The 27,143-nt window shown below is 37.9% G+C and overlaps 1 protein-coding gene across 5 annotated transcripts in view; it reads right to left on the bottom strand.

Annotated features, from left to right (window-relative positions):
• Positions 1 to 3,292: 3,292 nt before the first annotated feature.
• Positions 3,293 to 27,143, bottom strand: part of GSK3B (glycogen synthase kinase 3 beta) — a 190,177-nt gene continuing 166,326 nt past the window's right edge. For 2 of the 5 annotated variants that reach the window (XM_019729652.3, XM_019729653.3), the window contains 2 exons: positions 16,708 to 16,806; positions 3,293 to 3,502 (listed from right to left, as the gene is read on the bottom strand). In XM_019729652.3, the coding sequence (XP_019585211.1) occupies positions 3,435 to 3,502; positions 16,708 to 16,806 (167 nt within the window). In that variant the 3' untranslated portion in view covers positions 3,293 to 3,434. Of the gene's footprint in view, positions 3,503 to 11,549; positions 11,600 to 13,928; positions 14,086 to 16,707; positions 16,807 to 27,143 lie in introns of those variants that run through there. The other 3 variants (XM_074331491.2, XM_019729654.3, XM_074331486.2) reach the window with 3 other exon arrangements.

Raw genomic sequence — 27,143 nt, 5'->3', positions numbered from 1 at the left:
AGGGGATGGGCTAAGAGCTCCCCCGTGGGAACAGCAGCCGGCGCGCGGCAGCACCACCCCAGCACTACCCGCGGCCACTGCCAGGGATGCACTAAAGCAGGTTAGCTCCCTGATAACCAAAACCTGGAACTAGGAAGAAACTTTGATTTATAAGAGCCAATTCTCTCTCTTTTTCTCTCTCTCATTTGTGAGGGAAGGCGACGAGGAGAGAAAGCAAGCATGGAATCTGCTGTGTGTAAGACCCATGGTTAGGGTTTGGGGAAGAGACGAGCAAAATCGAACCTGTTGGTATCCTCCAGCTCTAGGGCTCCCTGGCACCAGCTAAGTCCCTGGGTGGCCTACGTCCGAAATGAAACCGGTCACTGCTTCTGAGGAGGAAACAGATGCTCAGAACCAAAACAAAGGCAGGGCTTGAATGAAACGAGATTATGAACATGGTTTCCTCTTTCCACTCCTGAGCACGGTATTATTGAAATTCACTATGAAGGGGCACAGACACCGCGTGATGAGTGAGCTATTATTTCAAAGGGAAAAGGGTGGGACCGGGAGACATGGATAGAGAAACCAATTAAAATTTTAAAAATGAAAAACAACAACAAAAAAAACAAACACATGGCAGCGAAGGCACTCCAAACTATATAGATACACTATACATTGCTAGAGTTATTGTTACAATAATACAGGCCGGTACCTACTGTACAGAGTTAAAACTATATGGCTTTAAAAAGCTCGTCTACATTTTGTCTGATTATTAAACAGAATCACTGCCCTGAACAGTAACTTTTTGCTCATTAATAACAGTTCCTGGGTCCACATATTTACATACAAAACAATAAAACTTAAATTTAAAAACATTGAAAGAAAATATAATGTACAAGCTTGAATTTGGTGAGGAGCTTTTTATTATTATTATTTATTATTATTATTTACAAAAAGATATTCAGAGACCTGGATCTCACTTGTATAAAAGAGTTCTGTGATCCCGCCATGATCCTCGAGAAAGAAAAATCATGCATCTCAGCCCTCACACACACACAATAAAATGCGAGAAAAGCAGCTGACTTTTCTCTCTTCTTGTCTTACCCCACTGATTGGGGAGGAAAGTGTTTTGTAAAACAAACAGATTTTCATGGACTCCAGCAAGTATACCAAGCCCAGAGTAGTGTCTGTGTCCAGATGTTTGGCTGGGCAGTTTGGTCTGAAAACAGGTCCATTTCTGTCACAGACCTGCTGTTCAGCCTCTTTATAAATCCTTTCTGAAAATGGTTTATCAAAGCCATTCCCTGTAGCAATTTTGCTGCCAAATACTTTGATTCAGACATCTTTCAAATCTTAATTAGCTCTCAGAAGCTCATTATAAAAAATAAAACTCAATTTGTTTGATTTGGCTTGACTGAGTGTTTCCTTTCTCATGAACTCTGATATAACCAGAGGTTTGGGAACCCCCCTTTCATGGCCGAAGAGCTTAGCTGAACAGTGAGTGAAAACTAAGATGGCTCACAGTCTCCTTCCTGGGTACTGGTTCACTTCAGCAGGCAGCAGGGCTCTCTTGGAGAGTCACACACACTTGGTGAAGCAGCAGTACAGGGTACTGCGACCTGCGTGAGGGCTGCCATGTGACTCCACTTCCAAATCACCTGGAGGGCGAGACCCCTAACATGACCTACGATGGCAACGAGGAGGGTGAAGGGAGGTTACACACACTCGAGGGCTCAGCTAATCCTGGCAGGTGTGGGGAAGGGGCGGGTCGGAGGGAAAGGGGGCCATCACTTAAGTGATCTTTAAATGTAAAGTACAACTGATTGTGCCTTAAAGATTCATAGGTCAAGTAATGGCCCGTAAGCACCAAGGTGACTAAGTTCGTTTTCGAGTATATAAGGCCCACAAAGATGGCAACCTTCAAAGTACAAAACAAACTAGTTGTGAAAATCTATTTCCTCACTGCAAACATAATCCTTCAGTCCTTGCTTTCCAAGGAATATTGCTTTTTCTTCAAAAACAGACTGAGTCTTACACTGTTCACTGATACACAAAGAAAACAGAAACAAAAACTCTTAATTGGGTGTTGGGGGGGCAACATCCTTCTTCTCACGCTCCAACCCATTTTGATACTGTGGACAAAATAAAAACAAAACAGAAACAAAAAGCAGTATTGAATCTATGTATATATAACATATATACACACATTTATATAATCAACTTTTCTATAAAGTCAGCAGGTACAAGTGACTGTATATCATTTTGATGTGTAGTTTTTAATATTCCTACTACCATCTAAAATCATAATGGCCTATCTGACATGCATCAATAAATAAAATTTAAAAAGCATGAGGTTAAAAAAAGCTGAAATTAAATACAGATTCTAGATTTGGATTTAAAATTAGAACTATGTGCAGAATGTGGCAATTTCTGCAAGCTCGATCTACAATGAAAAAAATATGAAAAATAAACCAGTAGACTGTTTCAGTTCACATTATTTAACTATAATGTCCTCTCAAGTGTATCTTTCCAAGGGAAGCAACTTTAGGAAAAAATCTGGACTAATTCATTCACAGTGGTGAGCTCTGCCCCTGGCCCGTTGCCTTTTGCCAGGTCCATCGGCTCTTGACCTCTGCAGCCAGAGTGGCCCTTTTCAGTCTTCTCCTAGGTCACCAGTTTAAGACTGTACTGCGATCTGCAGAGAACCTTTGGTCTGGCAAAGAAAGACCCACCGTGGAGCACGTGTGCTCCTCCTCTGACAGCCGCCTACTAAGTTTCTCCACCACTAGCACTGATGAAGAGCAAAACAAAACGTTAACCAATTAAAAATCTTCCCCTTTTATAGTTTCAAAAATGACTGACATCCCTGGGTTACAAACATACACATTTCCTTTTTTGTCTGCCACACCTGCCACCAACATGCCAAAGGCAAGTCTTCAAACACCCGAGGATATGGATTAATTTTACAAGTGACACTGAGTCCCCATGGAGTTACGCCTGCTAAGCTCCCAGCCAAGTTCAAGCTGTGCACTATACCAAGGTCTTACACTTGACTTTAAAAGAAAACAAAGTTCACAAAAACGTCAGCACAGAACCAAGTTTTCTTCTTTTGTGGAAGGGGCATGAGGCAGCAGTCCTGTTTGGTAAGTATACAACAGCAGACTTTTGATAAAAAGATTGTTGTGGGAGAGAGATTGTGTGTTCTAGTGCTCCGCTTCCCCCCCAACCCCTCCCACCCCGGGTTGCCCTCAAAGTGAGAATACAATGAAATTGGTTTGTATTTATAGATATTTTACAAGGTTAAATAAGAACAACAACAATAATAAAAAAATTGAACACTAAAATGAACAGGTTTTTTTTCGCTTTTTAATTTTCTTTCCAAATGTGACCAGCGTTGCTGAGTGACACTCAAGTAACTGGTGGTTTTTCCTGTGCAGCTGGCTGCTCGGGCCTGTTCAGGTGGAGTTGGAAGCTGATGCAGAAGCGGCGTTATTGGTCTGCCCACGGTCTCCAGCATTAGCATCTGCAAATCAAACGTTCCGAGAGGGTATGAGCAATTCTAGAATACCCCAAAGAGGAAAGCACACTGCCTCCACTGCAGACTGTGAGCTGTGTGGTCTTCCAAGCTGTGTCTAGAATGTTGTTTTAAGTGTGGCCAATGCTCTGAAATCTGATTTCTTTCTGCTTAGAGCTAAATCCATGCATTAGCCTGGTGCTGGTGCAGGACGATACTGTCTGAGTAAGTTACAGACAGGTAGCCAGAGACCACTTCCGTCACAGCTCGTTATAGCTGGGATTAGCAGCGTATGAATACTCAGCTGGAATCTAGCTCACTTGAAAATGCACAGCTGGAAAAACTTGCTAAAAGTTCTGAATATGCCTTCTGCCTAAGTGGGTAAAATGGGTGGAGGCAATGAAAGTAATGTTGGTCAGTGTTGACAGGCAGAAGTGCTATACGTAAATCAAACTCAGCTGCTTGCTTTCTAAGCACAGCCCCTCTTCGTTATTCATAGAAATGGAAGACAGACAATCAGCAAAAAAAGAAAACAGCCTCTGTAGTACCAATTCACTTATTCAACAAAGCATCCTATAGTCAAATATCTTGGCACTGAGCTTAATTTGCCTAATCCTTTGGAAATACATATAACTTTAACTTTCACCATCTCTCCCCTTTAAAGGTCCAATATTATTTCACAGTATCCATTAACATTTAAGTGGGTATTTAATTGTGTCCAGACTGGCTCTCCATCTTGGGCATGCAATAGACTGCTATTTCAGTGGCTGGTCTATTGCCTCCCTGTCACCTCATGCACGACTGGGAATATATTGCTGGGCCAGTTTTCTTCCAAACACGTCATGCTAAGCCATGGGCAGGAAGGTGGCTTGGTGGGGGTGGGCAACATCCAAGAGTCATCTCCCTAGAAGTCATACCACCTGTGGCCATCAAGGCTGGTGACACCAAAAACAGACCCAGAAGTTGTGTCTCCCTAGAGCCTGTGGCTCTCCTCTATCCTGTGAGGAGTAAACAACATCATGGTTGAATGCGACGTACGGTCTTTGGATTTTTCTACTTTGAATTTTTTAATTAGAGAGAGAAACAAAAGACCCCGAGGACACACAGGAACTCTTAAGGATTAGCTGGTCAGTTTATAATTTCAGTGGCCACTCTATAAAAACTATACTTCTTTTCTGAATTCCTGACCTCAAAACAATCTGCCCTTATAAACATTTAACTAAACCGTTGGGGAAGAAATGTTTACCTCGCTTAATTTGAATGGTTATGTTTAGTTAATTTAATTTGCTTCAAAATAGCTATAGCTGCTTTTAATCCTGTTTTCATGCAAGTAAGTGCAGACATTATGGCACCAGGGTCCATGCATTAGCTTCTCACTGCCCATGGCATGGAGTCATATTAACTCACTGGTATGACATGTGAACAGGTGGCAGGAAAGGGTATATGACATAGAACCTATTCTCCAAAGGCAGGTAAAGAGCCTTTTCCAGTAGTCAGTTAACTATGTCTAATGCTTCACTCATGACTCCTGGTCTTTCTTGGATATGCCTTACTTAGCAGGAGTTTTATTCTCAATGATCTCCCAAATTCTGGGCATCAAATAACCTAACATCAATTCCTATCCAGGCCACATGTTTCTGTAAGTCTTTCTTGGGAAAAACATTCATTTTCATAATTTCAGCACAGCAGTCTAGAGAAAGCCTGTAAGGCCACAGAGCTATTTCATACTTATAACGTTCCTCACATACCAGCGTACCGCAGCATTTCCTGTGCTTTGGATGGTACTGAGAACCTGTGCGTGACCATCATCAAATAGCACTGCTCTCTCATTTTCAGATACGTGAAGATGACGGGTCAATCTGTCACATTCTGATTTTCCCCAGGACTTAAGAGATTCCCTCGTCATCAGGAATTTATCTGCGTGACCATGACGTCAGCACATATACCAGCACTGTTAGCAGCTCAGGCCACGGCAGCCATCGGCTACGTCGGCCACCACCCAGCAAGTCCCATCTACATGGCCACCCAGCCCGTGATGCTTGTCAGCTCTTTGACAAAATCCTATTTAGCTACTAACCCGCAGATGTCCTTTCTGAACTGGCTACTACCTGTGAGCTGATGACATTCCCCAAATTAGTCTCCCCCTCCTTGGATCAATTCAAGGCTGCTTGTATGGTCATAAGAAGCACAAGCCTTTTAAGTGGGCACATAACCATTGTTCATCTTCTGAACAATAACAGTTGAAAAGGCACTCACTCAGGCTTCTCAGGTCTGTAATTTAATGATCTATATTTTTCTCTCAATTATTTCCAAATTACGTGATGAGAAAAATTTTAACAGCTAATTATGTTGATTACAAATACTGTTGATACCTAAAATCAAAGCACTGTACTCATGCATAAAAATAACAAACCCTTTGCCTAATGCAATGAGTTTTACTTAAAATCTAATTACACATGTCCTTACTGAAAAAAAGAACAGACTTCTCCGTTTTTCAGAGGGAGACAAAGTACAGGGAGGAGAAAAGCAAAACAAAACAAAACAGTGAAGTTCTACAAACTCAATAGTCACACCAACAGACCCCTTGGCTTATTCACTGAACACAGCTACATTTCTTAAGTTATTCTTGGTATATGCTTGTCTTGTTCTCACTGTCAATTCTATACACTTATTTTACCATAATTGAATTAATATGGGCATTCTGTAATAAAAGTGTTCATTAATTTAAAATTCTGAGAAACTGTCACTTGACTTGGATGTTTATTGTTAATTTCTGTAACTTTTCTTCTCAGTCATTTGAACAGTAAGTCGTTAGCAGCAGCAAAGCTCACTTTGTTTCTCCTGCATTCCCTTCTTTACACTCACACTGGTAAAAGTGATGTTACCAGTTTATAGGATGGGCTAAGGTCTTCTGAACACAAAGCATCCAATCCAACTAGGAAGCACCAAAGACTGGCTCTATAGTCCATTGTTTTTACTGGCTCTATAGTCCATTGTTTTTAGTCTTGAGATGCTCTTCTGATACTGACACTGACACTCTTTCTTTAATTCAGTTCCACAAACATTTATCGAGTATGAGACCTAGTTGTACAACTTAATAGCTGTGTGATTTTGGAAAAAGTTACTTAACCTCTCTATCCTTCAATTTCCTCATCTGTAAAATGGTGGTAATACCACCTATTTTTATGAAGTAAGGCCCATGAAGTGCTTGGCATTGTACCTGGCTTATAGTAATTGTTCCATAAATGGAAAGGTAAAAGAGACATCTCAAAATACATAAATTGATGGCTTAGTATGACTTCAATAACCACCATCACCACCGCAGTAAGTACCAGTGGCAGCAGTTGTTAGTGTCTGAGTACTTACCAACGCCCCAGACATCATACTAAGTACGCAGTGCAGGCATGTCATTTAGCCTACACAGCAATCTCAAGAAATAGGTACAATTATTGCCCTCACTTCACAAATGGCAAAATGGAGACCCAAAGAGATGAAGTGATGTACGTAAGGCTACAGGGCTAATAAGTGGGATTGCTGAGCACCAGAGGGAGCAGAGGAGAGAATGGTGACCTTACAGGCAGTAGGCAACAGCAGAAAAGATTTCCTAGCAACGGGAGAAAAGAGCTTAAGGGGACTTTCATTCGGACCTAACCTCTACACAATCCACTGTGATTTCTAGAAGCCTATTTCTATTATCTAAAAGGGTTACTACATTAGAACACATCAGTGAATTTACGATAAGAAGATTTAAAGGTACAGTTATTTTATTTTCTAATTTTCAAACAGTCTGTATGAAGTATATAGTTACAAGTGTTTGGGAAAGAACTATAGAGCTGATAGTTTACTGACTTCCTAGCTTCCTAGAAACCAATGCCCATTACCAGCCTTCTGTTGCTCCTATAACACCAACCAACCAACCAACCAACCAACCAACCAACCAACCAACCAACCAACCACAGACTTGAGGGGAAATGGAGAGAATAATCAGCTTTGGGAGAGGAAGGTATAACATCATTCTTATATATTGTGGTCGCCACCTTTCTAAATGGCCACAATGAGTCATGACTCTTGGTGTCTATGCCCTAATGTAGTCCCTCTCCTGTGTAACCAATAGGATACTACAGAAATATGATGTGTGACGTCCAAGGCTGGGACATAAAGGACAGTGTGGATTCCACCGTGGCTTCCTTCTTGGACCACTTGGTCTAGGGGAAGCAGCTGCCACAATGTGAAACACTCAAGTCGCACTATGGGGAGAGACACTGAGGGACGAGGTCTGCTGCACACAGCCAGCAGGGATTCCCCAACCACATGAAGTGAACGGGCGTCCCGCAAGCTTATCCTCCGGCCCCAGGCAAGCCTTCAGATGTCTGCAGCCCGGATGACATTCTGACTACAACCTCGTGAGAAAGCCTAACCTAGAACCATCCAGCTAGGCTGCTTCTGAATTCCTGACCCACATGGACTGTGTGAGATAATAAATGTTTATTGTGTTTAAAGCTGCTAAGTTTTAGCATCTCTTGATATGCAGCAATATAAAACCAATACATACATACATACTAGTCAAAGAACTTAAATACCAGTTAGGGTTTATAAGCCCAGGACAGCACCACAGCACTCTACAAAACGCGGTTTGCTCCTCATAGGAAGACGGCATCCTATGACCAACTGTTTTTTCCCTAATCCTAAGACAAGTCTATGGTTCTATAGCTTTTGTACTGGATGTGGCAAAAGGCATCTGTGCATGTATTCACTGAAACCAGTTTTATTCTGGGTTACTTTACAGGTAAAAACAAGAAGTCGGGCAGTCACAGTGAAGCCGAGGGTGAAGCCCTAAGGTATCAGGTCACCACAGAGTCCAGGAGGCTGCAATTTTGTTCTAGAGTAAATTTTTTACATGCAAAATTCCATATGTGATACATATACATTTTTCTAGGGGAGGATTCGTTTTCCCCCCACCAATTCTCAGAGATCTGTAAGAGTCGCTAGATAACTGAGTCATGGATTTGATGGGCAGCTGTCTCAATACTGAGGAAACTACTCCACCTAGCTGCCCAGGTCAGAAACCAAAAGTGTCTGACTGAACATGCACATGGGGAGGGGAAGGAGAGTGGATGGAAGGGCCTACATTTATAAACTGTAGCTCAAGGGTTTGAATACAAAGAGGAGAAAACAAGGAAACAGGTTGGGAGAAAAGGACAGAGAATAAACATAGGGGCTGGGTTCCCAAGGCTCTGCCACCACGATCAGTGTTCCAGAACTACGGGTTCTAACTGTCATAGGTGTTCGCTGTCTGGCCCAGCAGCAGTGATGGGAATGTTCCACCTGCACTCTCTGAGAGGGTGGCCGCGTGCTAGACGGGAGTAAGTTTGAGATTAAATAAAAATTTAGTTCCTTATTTATCCCAAGCACGTTTCAAGTTCTCAAAAGTTATAAGATCATTCAATGTTTAATATTTTTATTACTGGCATATCAATCAAAGTGTATTTCAGATATAGCAAATCCCTTTTGTGTTTTACATGGACTTTATAAGTATATCTGGGAACTTATAAAGTAAACTTTTAATTTCTTATTTCCTTTATTGTGCTCTTTCAGGCTCATTTTATGTGTTTCTATTCACCAGCTATCCTCTTTCTATAATAGTCAGAAATGGCTCATGACAGGTCAACTTTTCTAAAAGGGAAGATTCTGGCAGCCTGGGATGCTATTTACAGCGTGTAGCTAACTCAGGGTATGTCCCTATTCAAGCTGTTCTAAGTGGCAATGCCACTAACTGTAAAACTAGGTCTCGGACATTAGTGTTGTAACGGATGCGTGGAACAAACACAATCATTACAGATAATCAAAGGTATATCCTAAGGTCATGTTTAAATTGAAATCATAATCTACACTAACGAAATCAAAGTATCACCTGTAAGGTGATATAATGTCTACTATGATTCTGACAATATTGCGTGTGTAATAATGAGGGAGAGGGAGGGAATCTGCCTCAGCAAAACCTCATTGTCTCTCTTTTCATATTATTCTGAGGGAAAAAGTGTGGTGCGAGACACCAAGGTGGCTTCAGTCATTTCAAAAACAGAACTGAAATTCAGACGCCAGCGAGCTAACTAATCCAGCAGCAGACTGGAGAGCTTGTCAACAAGCCTGTTTATATTTGCTCGGCCAGCAGCAGAGAGGCCCTAGCTCGGAGCTCGGGAGCAGAGCACGTTGTATTTAAGGGCTTGGCTATTCAAAGTAGGGAACTGAAGGCTATGGAAGACACAGAAAACATTTTCCATCTTTTAAGTTAAAAAATCTAATAATTTAGAAATAAAGAGTAAGAAAAAGTGTATAAATCTAAGCAGGTGACTTCAGTCAAGAACTGAGGAGCACGGAACACCTGAAAGGCCCATAGGACACCCACCAACTTAAGATTTTACATTACTTTTGCTGGTGGGGAAAAAAATCCTGGTAAAAATTTTAACTTAATAGGAGAGAACATAGTTTGCATGAAAAAGAAACAATTTCCTAGAAGTGACATTTAGTACTGTGCTGGTGAAATAATGACTAAGCTAATGACTTCAGTTATCTCTATATTAACTCGCCAAGTGAATCCAAAACCCTGACATGAGGTAGATACAACCTCCTTAGTGTCAGTGACTTGGTCAAACTGGCAGATGTGGATGGACGTCTATTTCAAACACAGAGCCAATAGGAGGAAAGGGGTATAGCTCCGTACCTAAAAGAGACACCCCCGTTCTTTGGCTACCACGTTGGTAATGCCTAAAAATAAGAATGAGCACACTGTGCGCCACACCCCACTCTGGGCTGGCTAGTGTGAAGGGAATGGAAAAATGGAAAAACGCGCACTACCAGTGGGCAGTGTAAACTGGGACAAGATTTCTGGAAGGCAGTTTGACAACATGTATCAAAAACTTAAAAATTCTTCATACCTTTTGACTGGCAATTCTATTTCTAAAAACTGGGACACAACCCAAGTATCTAAGAATAAGGAATTAGTTAAATAAATTATGGTACAGGCTTAGAATACCAGCTAAATACTATATAGTCATTTACTCCCATCCCCTAACTAGCATAAGCCCACTTAAAAAGCATGTGTCTCTGTCCATTCATATATAGACTAAAATATAAAATAATGTTATCTTTGATTATCTATGGAAGTGAGAATATGGGAGATGTTTTTTTCTAAAATAACTATATATATTATGTTGTTAATAGAGAAAAATCCGTTTTTTGTTGTTTTTTTAAAGCTGTATACTTTTATGCAATTCCACATACATATGGATTAAGATAGAGCAAACAGCAAGGACAGGGTTAGGAGGAGGAACACCTGAGGACACACCCTGCAGATTCTACAACTACACAGGACATGGACACAGCTTTCCCAATGCGCACTGTGAAAGTGGCACAGAGGCAAAGCAACAGAGTACTTGGGCAGGGGAAGAGGGATGGGAGCTGTCGTTTTAGAAAAGTGGGAATTTGATACACTAACTTAACATTTCATCTCTTAAAAAATCAGTGGAAACAAACAATGGGAGAAACTATTCTGGGTTTAGTTCTGTCCATTTAGAAAGAACTGGCTGGTGACATAGAAGGCAGCAGTCATTCTGGGTAAAAATAACTGTAATAGGTAAGGAAAGAAGATCACTGGCTCTGGCTAAATCTGAACCGTGACTTTCAGCAAAATGGATTTCAAAAAGTTCAGAGAACAAATAGGTATGATTTTGTGGCTAGAGGCTTCAAAAGGGGCTAATAACTAACAAGAAACAGAAATTTATAAAAAACAAAATTCTGACCAAGCAATTGCAAATAATCTCAATGCAAAGTAAAGGGAGAAGAACCAAAGAAAGCAACTAAAAGAGTTTTCTCTGATGAGCTCATATTAAAAATATATAACTTTAAGAAGGGCACATATCCAGGGAATAGAAAATAACAATGTGAACCTGTGAGAAGAGGCTAGGTTTCATTTAAATAAGTAACAGCGAAAGGTTTTCAAAGCAAGATCAAGAAAACTTAAGCCCCCTGATCAGGTAAAAAGACAGAGAAGACAGACCTTGTCCAACTCCTATCATGATTCCCTTTTCTGTTAGAAGGGTTTTCAACCTGGAAAGGATATAACAAAAATCCTAATAAACAAAATGCAGCCCAAAGAAGGTGAGGGCAATCTACATATTTAAATGTCTTTAAACCCAGAATCTATATATAGTCAAGAAACAAATTCTAACATGGATTACAGAAATTCAATTTAGAAATATTTAAGCACTATAAATTTCCCTAAGTCTTAAAAAAAATGTTTTATTTTCATCTTTGATAGTTAACACCTTTTTGATAGAAAAGAATCTGAAAGTTTTCTTGACAACAAAGCATTTTACAAAGTTTTTCGTAACATTATTATATGTATTGTAAGGTTGGTCTATAGCTAAGCAAACAACAAGAAGGTTAACCAATCACTTAAAGACCACTAGAAGAATTGTCTCTAGTAAACCTTACCTGGTCCCATTTAACTTACTTTATCAGTAATTTCAAAAAAGGCACAAAAATCTGTAGTAGGCCCTGCCTTGTCCTATTTGATAGATTTTATTAGTTGCTTGGATAGAGGCAAAAATTGATGGTTAGGAAATGTGCAAATGATATACAATTGTACAGAAATCTTAACACCCTGACACTTGAGAACATATTCAGGGTTAGGATTTAAAATTCTCATTAGTGTGGACGGCATGTTAGCCATTATTAAAATTTGAAGGATTTGTGTGTGCACGGATTGGGTTGGTTCTATATAACCCCAGAGTAGAATCACTCAGTGGAAGAAGGTATTGGGGGACAAATTTCAGGGTGAATAAAGGATAAACTTTCTAACAGAGTGACACAAAGATGGAATGTGCTCATTCTTCTGGATATGAGCTTCCAGTTAGTGAATATATATATGTATAGGACAGATGACTAGTTCTCAGTAGATAATAAGAGAGGTGAACTCAAATCAGTGGTTTTCAAATTTGTTTTAATAAAAGAACCATTGCACTGAAAGAAACCTTACCTAGAAGACTAATGTACAAAACAAATAAAGAGAGAAAACTGCTCTAGTTGAAATTTCCCACCATTCCTCACACTTAACTCATCTGGCATCAGATAATCTACAAAGGGGTTCATTTTTGATTAGTAAAACTACAACTTCTCAAGATTCTTTAGATGGTCTCAAGATGGTCTAGATGAATGGTTTCCCAAATGGAGTAAATGAGAGGATCTGTTGGGGGTGTGGAGAATATCAGAATTTTATATATGTATCAAAATAAGAAATTATGCTTTATGGATTGAGAGTAGTATGTGTAATTTTCAAGAATTTCTCATGTCAATCAGAGCCATGATCAACTATAATGCTCCCTGATACTGAGGAATTTTAACAATTTTAAAAGATGTGAAAGCTTTTGAGAGAAAAAAGAAGTCAACACCCACAATTTAATACGACTAGTTGTTTACAATTTAACACAACCTTTAATTTTTGTGTTTCTATGTAGTTCCTATCCACATGCAAACTCACATTTTGGCAGTTACCAACATGATACATAGGATTTTTAGATTTTCTTCACGTAAGTTGAGATGATTATTTCCACAAATATCTATAAGCTTCATAATAATTTTTTTGGTTACATAAAAATGGAGATTCATAATGTACTGAAATAATTACCTACTGTTGACCATTCAGATCAGATTGGCTTTTTGTTATTATAGACTTATTCTTATTTATATCTTTGTACATGGCAGCTTTTTTTCTTCTGTTAGATTTATCCTGAAGTTAAGATTCCTAAAGGGGGATTAGTGAACTAAAAAGTATGAACGCTGATGGTTCATTATACACAGTAATGCTTTCTAGTGAGTCTTAATCAATTCACCGGCAGTCACTACCTGAACTTTGAACACAACACCAGCTAAGCACTCTGTACACTTTATAGCTTACTTCTCACAACTCTATGAAGTATTTACTGTTCCTTTTTTATGGATAAGTAAACTGAAGCTGAGAGAGCATGTATACGAGGTGTGATCAAACAATACAGTGAATGTTTAAGTAAAAAAAATTTATTATAGTAAATGACACATTGCCAATAACCCCCTCAAAATATTCCCCTTTGCTTCGAACACTTATCCCGTTGTTCTTGCCCCTTTCTGAAGCAGTTCTGGAAGTCCTTTTTTGTGAGTATCTTCAGTTGCACTGTCGTGGCTGCCTCAATGTCCTGAATCATTTTGACTTTGGGGATGAGCCAGAAGTCACACGGTGCCAGATCCAGTGAATAAGGTGGATGAGGACACACTGTAATGTTTTTATTTGACAGAAGCAATGTGCGTCTTGGAGCGTTGTCATGATGGAGGATGATTTACAGCACACTTTAAAACACACCATCTCTTAACCATAGCTCACATCCAACTGCACTGAACAAGTTGAAACTTGTCACACAGTTACTAAAGTTTTACATGCCACTTTTCGTATTGAAGATCCCTGCCTTTCTGTTGGATGGCACTCGTCAGCAGTATTCATCGTATTTTGTGATCACAGTGGAAAGGCTCCATGTCACACCTGGCTTCTGGTATGGCAATTTCTGTCAAATAAAAACATTACAGTGTGTCCTCATCCACCTTATTCACCAGATATGGTACCGTGTGACTTCTGGCTCTTCCCCAAAGTCAAAATAACCACAAAAGGTAAACGTTTTGACTCTATTCAGGACATCGAGGCAGCTATGAAAGCACAACTAAAGACACTCACGAAAGAGGATTTCCAGAACTGCTTCAGAAAGTGGCAAGTACGATGGGATTAGTGTGTTCAGAGCAATGGGGAGTATTTTGAGGGGGATTAATGGCAATGTGTCTTCCACTGTAATAAAATTTTTTATTTCAACATTCACCATATTTGTTGATCACACCTTGTATTTTAAGGGCTTATTAAATATGGTCCACACTGCCAAATTCTTATTAAACACACACACACACACACGCATTTATTTAAATACAGGCAGCCGCTAATGTCACACAGTCAATCCATTCATTCAGATCAGCATTTCTTGAGGAACATTTGGTGACATACTTGGGCTCTTACAACTCTGGCTGACACTGAGGGGCACCTAAAAAGTATCTATGAAACTCTATTATGTTTATTGTTGGAATGGTAATGAGAAATTCATTTATTGTATCTCCTACAGTACCAAATCTAAGGCTCTAAGGGAGAAATTCTTCTCAAAGAGCGGCTCCAGAAATGCTTTGCTTCTCTTATGTCACCAGGGTGCTTTTTATCTAATGAACAACGGGAAATTTTAAGATAACATTTCTTTATTTACTTTAGCCAGTAGGAAGCTCAGAGCAATATCTGAAATCCTCTTTGGTCACTATTAAGATATTCAAGGCATGCATTTCTCTAAACTAATTTTAGCTCTGCTCTCAGCCTACTAGTCTTCTATTAAATTCCTCATCTCCTGATTTACTTCAACTTTGAAGTAAACTCTCAGGATCACAGTCCAATGCCAGTTTCCATATTTATGTTGAAGTCTGATTTCTATATATATATATATATATATATATATATAGCAATAAAATAAATTTTGGTAACTACTATAACCTGAGTCAAAGTAACGTAAAAATAAAGTTACACTAGGCTCCTACTAGGCAAATTGCCCAAAAACCTTAGTTTACTTTAATTAGTTTAGTATCTCACATTAAGAAAATTTAAAATTACTCAAAACTTACAATCATAATTCTCATTTTTCTTCATAGTCTAAAGAAATTCTATAAAAACTCCTGGAAACGAGCTCAACAAGTACACACATTTAGTTCAGGGTTAGGGCCTATTTCAAGTTTTGAAAATCAATGTAATCTAACCTGGACCAGTGATTTATTAAGTTTATTAATAACTCATCTGAGCAATTCTGTGTTCCTTCTAAACAAATAGGTCAGTTTTTTGAAACCTTGTATTACATTAAAAAAATTTAAAGCACATTTCATTATGTATTTGTTTTTTACAAAATTACTCTAGGAGAGCTGTCACTCATTTTACAGAAACGAGAAAACTAATAAGACAATACTAAAACTAATAAAGTTCCAATGACTTCTTCAGGGTAGCATGTGGTGACCAAAATAGAACTAGAAAAAAGACCTTTCTTTCTGGAACAAAGGTAGGACAAGGACTAGCACAAAATGTTTTAAATCTTCATTAGCAACATTCTAAAAGATTAAGATCGGACAGGAACAAACAACTCTGTGTCAGACAACAGATGGATTTTGACCTACTGCTGAATGCTAGGAACTAATAATGAAAGATTTTATCTCCTGCAGCATAAATGCCTTTAGGCAAAAATGGGTCTGATCCAACTTAGTTCAATGTAATAGATGATTTAATGAAAATAAAGTCAGCTCCTGACATCTGATTTTTGTTAAAAAAAAAAAGGGGGTGGTGGTGGAGGGGACGCACCAAATTCTGAGCCCGATTGTGCTCCTATTATATTTCCAATTTCCTTTTAAACAGTATCCAGCCATTCTTTGGAGGACCTTCAATTCACTCAAAGGTTGAGTATTTTCAGAATATCTGTAATGACAGATATTCGTCACGCCTTACTTAATCAGGCACCTCGTTAGCTGGCTAGGGACCAGCACTATAAGGAAATCTACCCTGGGAATCATGTGGGCTTTTTGTTTTTGAAAGACAAAATCTAGTCACATTCTGATCCAAATCTTAGTTAAATGTATTTGCATTGCAGTTTTAGCCCTGTTTAAATGACTCAATTCTCCAATCTATATTTTATACTTCTTAAAAATTTGCCTTCTAGTATACTAATATAATTTACATTCAGGGCAATGAAACTGAAGTGAATTATGTTCAATAATATTACATTTATACAGATTGCGTTCTGCTATCAGCATCTCATTTGATATATATAATCAAGAAATTATATGGAAAGCATGACTTTCAAATTAACAAATAAGGTGACAGAATTTAACATTATAATAAGATATTTACACCTTATATGAAAAGTATTTACAGGGTCCTTTTGTGCTTTTCGAAAATAAAAAAAAATATTTTAGTCACATTTATTCATCTGGCTGTGCTATGTTTTTGATACTTGGGAGGTATTAAATGTTCACACGTATCAAATGAAATATAATGGAGGTAATCACGTCTTTTTTTAAAAAATACAATGTATTTTCATAGAAGAGACTTAATGTGTTCTCACCTGAGGCTGCTGTGGCATTTGTAGGGGTTGAAGCAGCTGCTTGAATCCGAGCATGAGGAGGAATAAGGATGGTAGCAAGAGGTGGATTACTTGACAGTTCTAGAGAAAAGGAAGACACACATGTTAGAACTCACTCTTAACTTTGTATGTAAACTACTTCATTGGTGACAATAAATATAATACTACCAGTGTTGTAAAAGCACTGGCTTAACAACAACAAAAAGACGTGATAAACCTACATCTGAAACTAAATCAATGAGCTACAGAGAAAGCCCACAGAAATGTTGTAATACATAACAAACTGTCTGCTAGAATTAGAATATGTCTGAGAACTAAAGATATCTGGGAGAAAGGCACTGGCCGAAGTTTGAGAATAAGCGTATTAATAGGATCTATTTCCATCTTTCATTAACTTAAATTTACTATATTTTCCCAAACCATTCTGACAATATTTAACTACAAAAATTGAGGGTGATGGTGTCAGAGAAAAAAGAGTATGACTGTAGTCTGCGGGTCTGTATGTGTATACACACACAGAACAATCTACCCAATTGTCTACGAGCCAGTGGCAGATAAGATCTATTCAAACACTTGTGGAAACAGGATTTAACAAACATTTGTTTAAAGTCTCATTGCTTTTTTCAAAAATATCTTTATTCATTTCTATTTTGCTTTGTTAACCAATAAGATTGTTACTAAAAGTTTGAAATAGGCTTTTTACCTGCATGTGGAAAGTTTCTGTAAGTTGTATACAGACTGGCTTTCTTTAAAGAATCAAGTTCTGTAGATGAGCCTTAAGAGATAATTTTAAGATGATATTGAATCTAACGATGTAGACAGATAACAAAAGGAGTGTTGGTAAGCTTGTGTATATAAGCATCTCGTGTCAGCTTCCAGTAATGTGACTGTTGTGACTGTTCTCCCAGTCTGCCCGGATAACCCTAGTTTATTCCTGTTGTTCATTCCAGCATTTCACCAGTGAGTGTTCTCTTTCCACCTTAATAAATGCCAGTTTGGAGGAATAATTACACAACTATACTACTAGCTACAGAAAGACGTTATTCTCTGAACTACAGTATACATTTTGACAATTCACAGACATGGCATGGAATTTTAAAACTTAAGAAATAAGCTTTTTCTTTTTTAATTAAAATATAATTCACATACATAAAATTAATCATTTTAAAGTGCGTAATTTAGAGGCACTTTGTACTTTCACAATCTTGTACAACCATCACCTCTATCGAGCTTCAGAACATTTTCATCGCCCTTAAGGGAAACCTCCCAGCAGTCTCTTCCCATTGGTCCTTCCTTTCAGCCCTTAGCACGGGAAATGTTTGAATGTAGTAGTTTGAAAATGCTTTCTGGTGCAAAGTCCCTGTTAATATTGAGTTATTCAACTTAATACTAAATGTCTAAATGTTGTACTAAATTAAGATATTAAGTGATACCTAATTCTGGTAACAAGAAACAAGCTGATGTCAAGATTTATGAAAAAAATGAATGAGCGGCAAAGTTTAAAACTGAGAGAAATTATTCGTTATTCTTTGCCTTTAAATGAGATGACTTAGGTCAGCTCATAACAGTCTTCCCTGGGAAGACAGTTGGAAAACCATCACCTTAATGATCAGGTTCAAAGAGATGCTGTTTTCTCATAATCAGCTTTAGTAGCTTTTTTGGTTCTGACTAAGGAACAGGAAAATCAAGTCAGTTCAATTATAATCTACAGTCTTATTCCTTGGAAAGCAAGAGAATCTCAGTTGCCATGGCTGATAACTTTGTGGTTCTAGGAATAAAAATGAATGTAGGATGTGGTAGTTACTCTCAGTAACTTAAAAGAAAGTCAGATTTACCATTCCAATTAGGATTAAAATCTGCTAAATTAGAAAGGCTTCTTTCATATCCATCAATCTACCTACTCACCCACACTCCCATCCATTGAACAATACTGAACATGAATAAGGTGTTAGGTCCCAGGACAGAGAAAAAGATATTTGTCTTTGTCTGATCAACAGAAATAGAAAATGGAGACAACCAGACAAACAAGCAGGCAAGAAAGGCATTCAACCTACTCAGGATACAGGCACCTCTAAATGAAAAGATCTCTATGACCAAGTGCCCAATGTTTAAAAGAAAATCTAAAACAGGAAAAGAGACCAGAGATTTTAATGTAAGACTTTTTGACAAAGCTACTTTTAAGATAATCTTTAAAATAAACTGAGTATCAAGGTCTGTGGGCACTTTCCTTATGGCCCACGCTGCCCATTTCCTCCCATTTATTTACACTTTCTCACCAGATCACCTATCTTTCTGTGCGTCTGTATGCCCAGTTGAGGGGCCATGGTGGTTTGTGTCTTATTCTGGGTAAGGGTACGTGTACACACACACACACACACACACACACACACACACACACAGAGCTTGAAAAAAGCAATCCTCTTTTTCTGTAGGTAGACAGTCATTTTGGCCTTGGGTAGGGAGAGAGTGGCAACTCATGCAGGGAAAGAAGGGGGAAAGTGAAGAAAACAGGAGGCAAGAAAAGGAGAAGCTATGGGATCCTGGAGGCTTAGCCACATTTAAAGACACAGAAGAGAGTGTAAGTCCACAAAACAATTAAAAAGACTAGGTTCTTTACCTAGAGTCGCCAGCCTTTTGGGTGGACGGGGAGAGACACTTCTGTGAACTTTTTTGAGTCAAACATCCTAAAAGTAAGAAATTCTACACTGGACAATCACTTATAGTTCCAGATCCCTCCAACTCGTATACTCCCTTGTCCTTCTCTTCTTTAGTGATAGGCATTCCTTAAGGTCCAGTGCTTTGCATCTTTGTGTATGAAGCTCTACTTCAGACAGCCTGTTCATTGTCAGCTTTGCTATGTGAATTAGGAAGCCTCCTTCTCCTCTTGTTATATTTCTGTTCTCTACAAATCTGTTCCTTTTGTGGGGGACAGACTATGGGCACTTCTACAGGGCTGTCACAACAGTCCAAAAAGGCTGTAACTGTTTTTGCTTACAATAACACCCACCTGTTCCCAAGCTCCCTGTCTATGCATGGCACTGAGCGGTAAGGACATCGAGGCAATGAGTGTGGACACAAACTGTAGTGAAAGAGTGCAACCAAGGATGGCATTTCCGAGGACAGAAACAGCAAAGTAATAAAACTTTTCAGGATCAGGAGAGTGCATGTATTCTTGAATACGGAGAATAAGGAGTGTAGAATAGACTGAAAATGAAAATAAGCTAGTATTTATTTATTAAATATGTGTGCTAGCCTTGAAAGTAAGAAAATAATTAAGGGAACCAGGAGGGTCATAATGCTGAAGTGGGGCTAGCTTTGGAGAAGAGGCAGGAAGGATAAGAGCTAAGACATGGTTCAAAACAACATGGCAACACGTTCCAGCAGGTTGTAGAAAAGTTAATGCATGATAAGGATTTTTTCACCGAATTGCAGATGCTATGAAACTAGTCATCAAAAACCACATAATAGTTTATCAGGAAATATTAAGAATCTTTGATGGTGTATCAATTATCGCATGCTCCATAACCAAGCATTTTAATAGACGCACAATTTAAAGAAAAGCAAAATAAATTTTGGAATAGAGCTCAATCAATCAACTAAAAAGTTAATCAAATTCAGTTAACTGAATTTTGCTTTATGGCTGTTTCTACTGCAAATTGTAAAATAAAAATTTCCATGAAAAGACAACTGGATAAATTTAACCATATCTAATCACCTGTGAAAACCTGAAATTTCTCTTAATCTAAAAATCTCTATTCTTCCAAATATGAGATTCCCAAAATTAGTGATAGGGAGCAGGTAAAAATCTTTCCTAATTTTTTTTTTTGGGGGGAGGAAGGGTAGGGTATATATGTTTGTTCAAACTAGTGTAGTGTTAAAGCTAAGGATAAATTTGAGAGCAACAATCAATGTGTTAACCAGAGGGAAGAAATAACCCCTTTGTTGACTAGACCCACTCTTACAGTCATGTAATAAAATAGCAGTCATCAGATAGAAGGGAATATTCTTCCTTTGTTAGCTCTGAGGGAACTCAACCTGCAGATCCCCAGAAAGCAGACACTAAAAGAGGCAGCCTTTCTTTTTGTGTATCAGGCCTCTTATGTATATATGAAAATTGCCAGTGGTTGTCTGCATAGTTAAACTGTTATTTTTCTCCATTCACAAAAATCTTTGAATGATTTAACAATGGTGTGCCCATTTCATTTGTGTACTTTTTGGAGTAGTAATTAAAATGCTGGGATGGTGCACCTTGATCTTTCATATTACTGAATTCTAATGTTGCTTATTTGGACATGTAGTTTTTTAGATAAACAAGTAACCCCCTCATAACTGCTTGTGTCCTCTCCCAATAATTTCAAAGTGCCTAAGAAACCAAGTCAACTAAGTTCTTAACGTGACTACATATTCCATACTCACTCAGAAAATTAAACACTCAACTAATTAGAAGATCAGACAAATAGTAAACAAATAATTACAAGGCTTCCTCCTGCTACGTGGTGACTCTGGTGATGCTTCATGTGAAGGACTATGTGATCTCTGCAAAACCCATGACTACTTTGCTTTGAACGGCCCCAGAGGGAGCATCACTGATACCAGCCAGCCCCAAAAGTCTGGATGCATTTAGTGCACATTTACAGTAGTGATATATTTTAGAAGTTATCTAGCAAAATCTTAATATTTTAAAAGCTCTGATGAAAAAGAATAAGCTTTAATAACCTAAAGATCTTATACTCAGAATTCCATTGTTGATGAAGTTTAATAAATGTAGCATTATTTTGATTTTTTTTTAATCCAACTAATAACCTTTTTGAGCATTTAAAAATAAAACTGCTAATATTTTAAATTCTGGGGGAAAATGAGCCTCTGTTTCTCTGTATCCATTTATACTATGATTTTACATATTTCACCCTAGCACAGTCAATGTTTTTAGCTTTATTTCTGATTTTCCTTTGTCATTCTGGAGTTGATTCATTTTTAAAATCAGCATTTTGGAGCTGGAAGTATCCTACTACCTTATATTTTAAATGAGGAAACTCAGAGATAGTGCTTTGGCCAAGGTCTGCACCTAGAGATTGGTAACTAGACTTTAGGTCTGACTTACTTTTCATAGCAGTACTTGCTGGGGAAGGCCACACGAAGATGTGGCTGCAGGTTAGACGCTCAAGCTGGATGGACTTGGGCAATTGGAACGCCTCAGCCCCTACCCTGAGCTTCGGAATGTGTGCTCTGCTTGTCTTCCCTGCTCCCAGAAGCTGCTCCAAGGGAATAGCCTTGAGACAGAAATACGGTCTTGAAACTATCTGGGCTGGGTACGTGACTGATCCAGTTAGGGCCTCTATAAAAACTTTTAAAATTTGACAGGCAGGTGCTGAGATCTACTCATCTTGCGGCCAGCCACCCAGGATAAGCCTGGTAAGTTCGTTCCCTTGCTTTTTAAACCTGCTACCTACCAATCTGGAGTGGACTACTTTTTCTTTGGTCTCTCTCTGCTCTCTAAAAATGGGGGCCCATTTCAGATTATACCTGGGAAGCTCTAGAAGACGTTGCAACCCAACAAATACTGCATATTTTTATTGCTTTGGTTACTTATCATACACCGCCAGTGTTCTGGTCTTCCTAGCGGTGCATCTGTCCAAACTGCATGCACAAGTTTAAGTCAAGATACTAGTTTTTGATTTTTCGTTCCTGTATCATTCCACATTCTTCCCAGTAGCATGGACAAAGCAGCAGAGACGACCAAATAATCTCACAGAAAACAATAATTCTCATAAAACAACTGATCATTTAGATCTTAAAATCTTGAAAACAGTCAACATTATTTGTCATTAGTACTCTTGTTGCCTGAACTAAAACTTACCAGCCCCCTTCTAAGGCAGGAATTTTCTCAAGCTCTCACTGCAGTGCATTTTCATTAGTTTAGTATTTCAATACCTAGAACAGTACTGCTTACTTACCTAGAAAGTTTCCTCTTCTAGATTATTTATAAAACATTAAATAATTCTTACATCAATTCCTTTGATAAGTATGAACAGCTTTACCTCTCATTTATTTAACAGAATAAGTTATTTATTTATACCCAAATTTCCTCAAGTTCACTGTCTAATAAACACCTTTTATAGCCATTTCACTAAAAAGAACACAACAGAAAACAGGGATAGGCAGCCATGGAAAAGGTTTACAGTTCAGTTGTTTGTTTGCTTTTTTAAATGGAGGGGTACTGCAAACTAGAGCAGTTAATGAGTTTCACTTTATGATCTGATTCATATCCTACATAAAAATCAAGAGTTCTTTTCCTATCTTACGTAAGTTTATCCTTGCCAATGAAAATTATAAAAAGATAGTCTAAAAACCAAAAAGCTTCAAATCAAAGTTTATAGTAATTTGAGAATATCATCAGAAGATACGTCATTATTTCAGATGGTTGAAATACTGTGCCTGCTGTAGATGTAGCGGGGATAAAGCAGGCTACAAGAAAATGCCCAGGACACAGAAGGGCAGATAAACAGGTAAGCTGACCATATTTATGTGAATAACTATTAACAGGAAAATTGGTTTACAATTCATTGCTACAACGATCATAGACTCTGCTAATTATCATAAATAATGAGTTACATAAGTTTTATAAATAAGTAGTCCGCTGCTTTCAAATAAGTATAACAATTTGATGAGCTGGGCTTCTAGAACACTTACTGTGTTTCCCTGAAAATAAAACCTAGCCGGACCACCAGCTCTAATGTGTCTTTTGGAGTAAAAATTAACATAAGACCCGGTCTTATTTTACTATAATATAAGGCCAGGTCTAAAATAATATAGTATAGTATAGTATAGTATAGTATAGTATAGTATAGTATAGTATAATATAATATAATATAATACCGGGTCTTATATTAATTTTGCTCCAAAAAACGCATTAGAGCTGATGGTCTGGCTAGCTCTTATTTTTGGGGAAACAAGGTATTTTTGTTGCCTAGCCTCAACTTAGTCTCAATCCTGTTTGTATCACTTTCTATTCTGACACATTCCAACACTCTTAAAAATCTTTCTCTGATCTTTTTCTAATTTCTTTTTGTGTTCTCTTAATCTTCCTTTTACTGTCCCTTTTTTCACTTGCTTTCTGGACCCCCTTTTCTATTTCACCATCTGCTTCCCTCACGTCCAGATTCTCTTGCCCCTGGCCTACAAGACATCTGCAGTCTGCCTGAGCTTGCATGTTGCTCTCCGGCTGCCCCAAATATCCTATTTTAACTCTTCTAAGCAGTTCTCCCTTCTTCTGGCCTAACCAATAAGCCACCACTCCTCATCTCGCCACCAACCTACCTTTCTCTCAGATAACCCAGCTAAGTTGGTAGAGCAGTAAACTTTTCAAACTAAATCATACTAACATAAATGGTTGATAACGTTTACTCACCCCTGCCCAACCCTCATCCTGTCCTATGCTCTCAGGGGGGTGATGCTTGCTAACATAATTTCACTTGGTAAAATTTCATACAAATTGAGTAAAAATTGGGATCAGGGATGTGTGTAGTGGGGTTAGTTGGAGACTCATCTTTGAACATACAAACAACCTATTTCCCAATATATTCCAGTTTTGGAATAGGCAAGGAATTGGTGAATAAAATGCACGTGCACCAGGTGGCCGGTTAGCTTAGTTAGTTAGAGCGTGATGCTGATAACACCAAGGTTGCTGGTTTGATCCCCGCATGGGCCACTACGAGCTGCGCCCTCCATTAAAAAAAAAAAAAAAAAAGTGCATGCGCACAGACACACAGCAAAAAAAATGTACACACATTTTAAGAAAGGAACAAACTGTATTAAAATTGTAATACCATGAATGATGGTAGCATTCATTTGATTGACGACATCTTTTGAGCGAATGTCATACTAGACATTCCTAGTGTTATTCAGTTCAACTTTGAAAAGTAATACATAGATAACATCTCTTAAAATGTGTACATTTTTTGGTACCCCTGGTATATAGATAGATATAGATACCATTTCCCCCAAAATAAGACCTAGCCAGATAATCAGCTCTAATGCGTATTTTGGAGCAAAAATTAATATAGGACCCAGTATTGTTATGTTATGTTATGTTATGTTATGTTATGTTATATTAATTATATTATATTATATTATATTATATTATATTATATTATATTATATTATATTATATATTATTAAGACCCGGTCTTATACTATAGTAAAATAAGACCGGGCCCCATATTAATGTTTGCTCCAAAAGACGCATTAGAGGTGATTGTCCAGCTAGGTCTTATTTTCAGGGAAACGCAGTATACAGATATTTTATATAGATATAAATCCCTGTTGGAATTTCCTGATTCCACCGCTTCCTAAGGCTTGATTCAGTTATGTCCACCCTTGAAATCCAATGATCAGAGGAAAAGGGGTGTGCCAAAGGTACGTCCCGGTTTCCAATGTCTGGATGCAGATAATGCTGTCAGACAAGGCTTCCTAGAACACTGAAGCCCTAGTGCCAGAAGAATGTGAGGTGTGACAGTCTCCCTGAGCTGTGGATCCAGAATGTCAGAAGGCTCTCAAAGTTTTCTGACCCATATCTGTTCATCTCTCTTCCTCTAGCTGATCACAGAAATACTTGTTCTGATTATATGAAAGTAATACTAATTACCACTTATAGCTAATTACTCATGGCATAGCAACAAACACCAAATTGCAGTTAGCATTATTGTTAAGCTTTACTTTCATACACTATATTTTACTCGTGTTTAATCTTCCTAGTTCTGTTCATATGGTAGGTTTACCTTACTAATTAAAACAACAGTAATAACACCTAAAGGGAGCATTCGAAATGCCCAATAAATACTGGCTGCATGAATTAATAAATACTGTGTTTATTTAAAGTGCCACGTGTCACACATTCAAATATTCACTGAGCACTACTCTATGAAGATCAAGAATTATCTTTATTTCATTTGGAGGAATTCGTACAGACTTCACTGAAAATTTGTTGTTAGGGCAGAGGAGCATTTTATTCTGCCTACAGCAGAACCTCACTAACTGACCCACCACTAAATTTTTCCTATCTCTGGGTTCTTTCTAGCTATATAACCAATTGGGGGATTTGTTCTTCTTCTTCAACCTTTTGTATTAGCCAGTTTTATTCTGATCAGCCATTAATTGCTGTTAACTAACAAATGCTTCAAAGTTGCATCTGCACAACAGTTACATCTTTGCTTAGTAAACAAGATCACCACTTGGAAACATTACTCCAAAATCAGAACACAGAGGACCAAATACAATGACATCAAATTACTCCTCTTCCCTGGAAAGCTGTGCCCTTCTTCATATAGAAACACTGTTTAAATATAAACATGATCTAAACGACAGGGAGAAAGTATCACTAGGTAATCATAGTCCAGTTTCAGAATGGATGCAGATAGGGCATTTTAATACATAAAAAAAGGAGGACCATATCCCAAAATGATGGCACTTTCAATTTTTACACTTAGTTTTATGAAAAACTATTTCAAGGATATATTTACAGGGTCCACTTGAATAAATACAAAGACTCACGTACAACCTTTTCTCTGATATTAAGAGAATCACAAGCACTCTGACCGCCACAGAGACTGCATACTACGTCTATACACACCACATCCAAATATATGCAGTCTTCAAATTCTCAAAGACATGTGGCTATTCAGACATGCAGAGACACAGTTATGTTTGATATTGTTGAAAATTAACTAATGTTAATGTCCTTTGAAGCTTCCAAAGTTTATATGGTAACTTCAGCATTGACACATACATGCTTTTTTAAAGTAAACGTTCAATTTAAAGAAAAATAAAGTTCAAACTTTATTCATACATATCTAATGTTTATTAGTTTTAAAAAAGGAATGAAGATTGTTTTATTTTGATGTTTCAAATTGTTATATTTGCCAACAATATCAAACTCATTCACAAAAGTCCTTCCAATATTTTCAAGACCATACTCTAAAATCTAAGCCAATTTACTTTTATGTTAATCCGTTTTATAAATGTAATTTATTAAAGAATAGGTAAATAGCATTTACCAGGTCCTGATTCATTTTATTGCAATAAGCTTAGTTTAGGGTAACTTCACACCCACTAGAATGGCTGTTTATAAAAAAAAAAAAAAAAAAGGGCAGGGGGTGTGGAATAGCATCGGTGAGGATATGGAGAAATTGGAATCTGTGTACATTGCTGGTAGGAGTGTAAAATGTGCAAGCTACTGTGGAAAATAGTTTGGCAGTTACTCAAAAAGTTAAACGTAGAATTACCATGTGACTCAGCAGTATCCAAAAGAACTGAAAACAAGTATTCAAACAAATACTTGTACACAAATGGTCTTAGCAGCACTGTTCACAATAGCCAAAAGGTAAAAACAAACCAAATGTCCACCAATACATGAATGGGTA

Source organism: Rhinolophus sinicus, chromosome 17, assembly GCF_057876585.1.
Source record: "Rhinolophus sinicus isolate RSI-liver-muscle chromosome 17, RSI-T2T, whole genome shotgun sequence".
Lineage (NCBI taxonomy): Eukaryota > Metazoa > Chordata > Mammalia > Chiroptera > Rhinolophidae > Rhinolophus > Rhinolophus sinicus.
The sequence above is the reverse complement of the archived record's forward strand: the minus strand, read 5'-3'. Positions and strand labels throughout refer to the sequence as shown.